Source organism: Triticum dicoccoides, chromosome 3A (genome assembly GCF_002162155.2).
Source record: "Triticum dicoccoides isolate Atlit2015 ecotype Zavitan chromosome 3A, WEW_v2.0, whole genome shotgun sequence".
Classification (NCBI taxonomy): Eukaryota; Viridiplantae; Streptophyta; class Magnoliopsida; order Poales; family Poaceae; genus Triticum; species Triticum dicoccoides.
Window position 1 is genome coordinate 760,619,088 of NC_041384.1, and position 7,011 is coordinate 760,626,098.

The window sequence follows — 7,011 nt, forward strand, 5'->3', positions numbered from 1 at the left end:
CTCAAAGCAAATAGTGACTATAACATCTTGTTTGGGATAGTCAACAGGTAATTTCAATCATTATTAACTATATATCTCGTCGTATTTAGTTCGTCATTAATTTCATGATATGAACTATTTAATAACCCCTTTATTCATTTTCTTTGTCGGCGGGCAGGGCTTGGGCAATGTTCATCAGTGTCACGGAAGGCGAATGGAAACCAAAGCTGAAATGGTTTCGATCCAAGGTAAGTAATTAAGTAGTACTAGCTAGCTAGCTAGCTGCCATCTCTTTAATTATCATGCTTGATTAATTATTATCTGATCAAATTAAATTCCATTCTCGTAATAAAGGCCCTGAAGCAGGCGCAGGGGACTGATCTGTGTGCATTCTGCGTTTGCTAGAACATTCGCATGATGGCGTCCGAAAGGAGCAGATCTCAAAGACAGGAATGGGTACGCTTGTCAGAACACTATTCACATTTTTTACACCATTATCGATATCTAGTCACACAACTAATACACATGCATATTGATCTCCTTCTTAACAGTTCAAAGAGGTGCGGGACAAGCTCCTACCAACGGAGCGTGTAGAAGCACTTCAAGAGGAAATAGCGGGATTTTTGCTTGACCAGGTCGTAAATCCGAAGGGAGAATACTATTACCCGCTACCGCCCCCATGAACCACTTCCAATTGTCATCGTGCTCCGAAGGCACCAATTAGGCTAATGCCACTGGCTCCGAAGGCAACATGCATATGTAGGAGAAATTGTATATAGCTATACATGTGTGTATGTGTAAATTAATATGGTGGTTTGTGAGACATTGATGATATATATATATGATTGGTTCTACTAAAAATTCTATATATATATATATATATATATATATATATATATATATATATATATATATATATATATATATATATGCATAACGTGTACAATGTGTAGTACCGTAACATACTAGCAAACGAAAAAGAATTAAAATGGAAAACACAAAATTAACCCCACAACCATTTAGTACCGGTTGGTGTTACCAACCAGTACTAAAGGGCTCCCGGCCCCCGGAGCTGGCTCGTGCCACGTGGATCCCCTTTAGCACCGATTCGTGCTGAACCGGTACTAAAGGGGGGGGGCCTTTAGTGCCGAAACTTTAGTGCCGGTTCCATAACCGGCACTAAAGGCCCTTATGAACCGGTGCTAATGGTCCGTTTTCTACTAGTGATAAGAATTTTTTTGAAATTACTATGTTACCCAACATTAGACTCCTCCACTTTATCTTACTCCTCACATTCCCATCATCCGACATAGTATGACCACATCTCAGCCCCTTGTATTCACATCACACGGTGTTCAAACCGCACGAGCCACGAGGCCTTGTTTTTTAAACGGAAGTGGTGCACCCAAGCATCCCTAATGAAATTGGCGTTCCCTTGATCCAAAGGAAAAAAAGAGTAAAAAGATACCAAACACTCCCCCCTCCCCCCCCCACACACCTCCAGCGTTCCTATGCACCGAATTGTACACAACCAATAGTTTCTACATTGCTACACATGAATGATGCTTACAGTTGAAATAAAAGGCAACTCATTATCGCTTACAACTAAATAGCAAAAGGATACTAGGAGTAGAGTTTGACATAGGCTAGAGTAAGTGCATTATATATCCTTATTTCTGTTTCACAAAAAAAATCCTTATTTCTAGTGTGTGATTGCCACCCAAGATTCCAATAGAACACCAGGTCAACTGACAACCCAATCCCTGGTGTTCTATTATATGTCGAGTTAAATACTAAAAAGAGCTACTAGGAGTAGAGTATGAGGTGAACCAGAGTAAATGCATTATGTATATCCTCAATTATAGTGTGCGGTCACCACCCAAGCTTGCAACATAACACCAAGTTGGCTGACGAAAGCAATCTAGTCCAATCCCTTATTGAACTAAAAGGCGGTATATGTACTTAGGAGTTGCCTAACTAAAGCATGCGGTTCAACTTGATAGATCTAGTAAGATTCAACTCGATAATCGTTTAATTCCTAATGGTTTCTATAAAAAATAGTTACAATAACTAACTCAAACGAAATATAAGTGAACAATCAAACATCGACCGGCTCCACATGGCTTCCAAATAAAACTAATTAACAGATCGAGTAATAAATTGTTTATTCCTTGCTCTTAATATGAGGTTATACATAACATATTTTGGTCCATCCTGAAGTAAGTATTACGTAACAAGTACTAGCTAGTATTTCAGTCTCTACTAGCAAATGTTGCAATAGCAAACAGCCTTGATGGCGTTCTTCTTCTCACAGTGGTAGTCCTTGAGGCTGCCCTTCCTATCACATGCAAACACCTCACACGTGGCCTTGCACAGCGGCTTGGTGCAGAAAAACTCCCCGCCGTCGTCAACGACCGCGCAATTCTCTGCACAACACCAAGAAAACACAAACCATTATATTAGAATATTAGCGACAAACCCCCATTAGATTAGATTATACGTATTTGACAAACACAATTAAACACACCTGCAGAAATAGGAGTACCCACAAGTGTTAGCACCACGAGGAAGCAAACAATAGCAGCCCGTGTGTCCATCCCAAGAGTTCTCTCCTTTTTTGAACTAGGAAGGAAAAATATGTGTTCTCTTCGTCTATTTTAATTTGGCTATGGGACTAATGTTTATGTCTTGGAGTGCTTGGAGTGTTGTCTTATATAGACTTATTGAAAGGGACAAAAATAAAAGCATTTAAATGATTGTTAAACTTAGCAAAAGAGATAGAGGTGAGTCACACCCCAAAAATGGAAGCACTTAATGCTTGGTGAGAAACTAAATGACAAAGGCAAAGAATATATGAGTGATGTTTATCCAATAATCAAGGCTTTAATTTTCGACTACAAAATAAGCAAGACCATTCAAAAAATGGAGTCATCTTTTTGCCGTTGGTGACATTGATCAAACATGTTTTTTATAAAAAAATGTATAGCCACTTTAATTGAAAACACCATTGTGCATTGAAATTCAATTGACTTCAACAAAATAATCAATATGAATTGCATGCTTGATATGTAACCAACTAAAATTAAAATTGTATGTTGTCTCGAGTTGACTAAATCACCATGTTTGGCTAGACAATGTTTAAAACTGTGTCAACTGTGTCAATTTGCACGGCACCTGGGACAATGCAATGTCAAATCTTGCACTATTTTAAACCACCACAAGATAAGCAAGCTGAGTTGGCCCGGGCCTCTTGCCAGCCGTTGACGTCCACCTCGAAATCTATATCAATATAATTTTTGTGTCACATGAATCATATAGTATTGGTCTAAAATATATTTTCTCTTGTTGCAAAATATATTTTCTCTTGTTGCAAAATATATAGACCCATCGCAACAATAGCATGCTTCACAGTGGGTGGGTCCCATGTAAATACATTTGGAAATACCTCAAAAATGCATATGTGTATTATTTATTATTGTCCAAGAATTTCACATGCTCACTCATAACAAACTGTTGAAGAATTCCGTGCAACTTAGAAACTAACGTATGCAACAATGCGAGCACAACATTTGTGTTAGGACTAACAAAATTACATTACATTGTAGCATGTCACACATGTGTATGTAGTATGACGCAAATGAGTTCACAGCATACCAAAACAACGAATGGTAACTACAAAAAATTCCCATAAATCTAACATTTTACAACCAAAAAATTTGGTGGGCACTGACCTCACCTCATCAAACTTGCTCTAATATTCTAGTTAGTGTAGAGTTTTGGATTAAGCTAAAGTTGCTCTAGTATTATACCACAACAAAAAGGAAAGAAATGGGGGAAAACAAAGAAGAGCGGAGCAGGGTGGCTTACTCGGATCTAAGTCGGCCAATATCAATCGCATTGCCCTCCTAAATCCTGATTACTCAAGCCGGCCCAAAATTGAGGGGCCACTAAAATAGAAGTTGAGCCTATGGTGCAAGAACAGAAAACCCGCCTAAGCCATTGGATTGGATATGGATAACACATGATCTGGTGGAGCGATCTCAGGCCACTTAATGTATATTTTATGAAAAAACCCTATTAACAGTTAGGTATAAAACAAAACATTTGCAGTGACCACCTTAAGTATCTCATCTCCCAATCCAATAGTGGAGTTAACGACCATTTACAGATTTCAGGTTTTTTCCAGCGACCATTTATGGAATTTGCACATCCTCATATCCTATCAGTTTTATAAAATATATTTTCACATACTGAGCACAAATATATGGTTGTAAGAATGAAGAACTCATACTCATGCTTGTTTTAATTCTAGTATTTACACCCCTAAGGTTGTTAAGGTCTGGTTACAAAAACTCGAATTTAATTCTCTTATAAGAACTTGTTAGAGCCCTGTCATAGTGCACATCCTCAAGTGGATTCGATAACTCAGGGTTGCTCCTTCGGGAAAAGGGAGGGAAACCTTTGTTGTCCAAACCGGATCTCAAAGAGCACCACCCATCTCTCACCCTACTCGATGATACAACATCGACGACAAGGTACGTGTGTAACCAACCGTCTGCTCCCTCGCTCTATCACTGTGGTGCTATTCATTACATCAACTCGGGACCCATTTCCTTCCTTTTGAGGTTAACAATTAAGGTTTCTGGTCTATATGAAGGCCTTCGGATTCAACTTATAAGAATGTTAGTTCAAATTTAATGATGATTATTTCAAGTGGATGGTTATGTGAACTAGGTTGGTAGAGTGGTCGCCGGCCACTGTTGCGGCGGACTTCAGGGATGTTTGATCTATCCACCTGGCTTGATCAAGCAGCGTCGACATTCGTGCATCATTGTTTTGTTGAATGTGTTGGTTCGATTTGCTTGTTGCAGGGGTGATAGCCTCTGGTCCGACGTTTGGTTACACGAGACAATAAGCTCCCCTTGCAAAAGTGTATGATGTGGGAATTACGTGTTGTACTCCTCAGGTGCAAACGCACGTATATATGATGTACAGGAGTAGGCCACGACCTCAACTATACAAGGCAACTAGGAGGTGGGCCCAATACACAAATATGCACAACAAAGACTGGACCGGAACTTCTCAAAATGACGCCGTAGGCAAGTCCTTGGTCATGATATATGCAAATTGTTGGGAAGTAGGGACGTGTAAAACACGAATATGGCCAAGGGCCACCTGTTCCCGAACAAAATGAATATCCAACTCAATATGCTTGGTCCGTCGATGATGCACCGGGTTAGCGGAGAGGTAGACTGCCGAGACATTGTCGCAATAGACCACCGTGGCACGGTCAACAGGGAAAGAGAGCTCCTGAAGCAGCTGGCGAAGCCACGAACACTCGGCGACGGTGTTGGCCACCGCAGGATACTCAGCCTCAGCATTGGAACGAGAGACCGTAGGCTGCCGCGTGGATGACCATGAGATAAGTGAGGATCCAAGGTAGACACAATAGCCCGAGGTGGAGCGACGAGTGTCAGGGCAGCCCGCCCAGTCTGCATTGGAGTAGACGGCGAGGAGTCGCAGGGCTTTCCAGCGACTATGATGATGCGGGTTGATCTGGGGAGGCTGGGAGAGCTGCCTCCTAGGGGCGCTGGTTCGGGTTGACGTGTGCGTCATGTGCACTGCTACAAAATTGCTGGATATGTGTATCTATATGTGTGCGGCTGCGATTTGAAAGTCGTAGCAATGCACAGGCTTATAATTAAATAATTATATATCTTTACTTGTTCAGTAGCAACACATGCTAGCAAGCAGCAGAGACAGTATACTATGTTGGCGATCATTTGGCGAGCGAGCAGTTGAATTGCTGCTGGCATGCATTGTGCAGGGGCATGTTCGCTTGGGTCTTGGGACGAAATCGACTGAGTCAATAAATAATTTTTTAGAAGGATATTAGACCCTCGGCCTCTGCATCATTCATTATGATGCACACAAATATTTTTAGCAAAGTTAGCCATGGGTCGAACCATTAGATATCAAATAGACATCTACAACTAAGTCGACTTCTGCTGCAACATCTCTTCAAGAAGGGATAAACTTTCTCGCCATCGACCGAAACAATCCGTAAGAAGAAGAAAATGATCACACATGTGAAACATAATTGTCAATACAAATACATGACACATGGTGGTACGAACACACATCACGATGGAAGAATACCAGCAACTTAAAAGCAAGCCTACATCAAATCTATATTTCATTAGTATTTAGTCCATATTTTTATTTCTATCAACCTAAACTCCAATTACGTTAAAATTTAGGTTTGAACTACAGATATGAGATTTCGAATTTAAAGATTGAACGTATATTTAAAGTTCTCATAGTATGTGTCTATTTTTTGGGGTGTCTTTTTACTCGATAGGAATCCAATTCAATGCTCAAAATCAAATAACAAGATGATTGCTACATATTTTGATAAAGCTAAATTTTACTTGAATTTTGGATGTAGTTTAGACAAATAATTCTCACTAAATCTTACTATGGGCCAATTTTTCTCTACCGTTGCAACACACCGGATCGAGAGTTTCCAAGAAAACATTGTCGGTCAGATGCATTTACTCCAGATCATAACCCATGTCCTAAGCTTCACGTCGTGATCCTCAAATCATGCATCTTTTTATTTTCTCATCGTCAACCGTTGCGACATGACACAGTTCCTCGACCTGGCCAACCATGGTTCATAGGAACTGGTATATTTCTCCCGCTGCAACGCACGGGCATTCGTGCTAGTATTTTGAAACGGGAGTTAGTAGGTACACCAATAATTCGATATACCCACAAAATGCTGGCTCTAGTTCCTTTCATGGCTCCTTTGATGTAAGAAAGATGCTAGTAGTGACTAGAGACAAAGGGAATCAAATTATGGGAGGAGGCGGCCCTATCTATATTCCTCTTCTCCAAGCGGTAGCTCCCGTCCATCCTTTGCCAAAAGTGGAGCATCTCTCATTTCCTTCTTCATCTTCTCCTCCTCCTCCTTTCTTGATGCTCACTCGCCTATAAATAGCTCTCGCTGCCTGCCATTGTTACTCAAGC

The 7,011-nt window shown here is 40.6% G+C and overlaps 1 protein-coding gene across 1 annotated transcript; it reads right to left on the bottom strand.

Annotated features, from left to right (window-relative positions):
- Positions 1-2,110: 2,110 nt before the first annotated feature.
- Positions 2,111-2,629, bottom strand: LOC119273712 (putative defensin-like protein 134). The gene is made up of 2 exons (XM_037554789.1): positions 2,507-2,629; positions 2,111-2,405 (listed from the first exon to the last, which is right to left on the bottom strand). Exons 1-2 carry the CDS (start codon positions 2,574-2,576, stop codon positions 2,242-2,244), a joined length of 234 nt encoding a protein of 77 aa, XP_037410686.1. The 5' UTR covers positions 2,577-2,629; the 3' UTR covers positions 2,111-2,241.
- Positions 2,630-7,011: the final 4,382 nt, after the last annotated feature.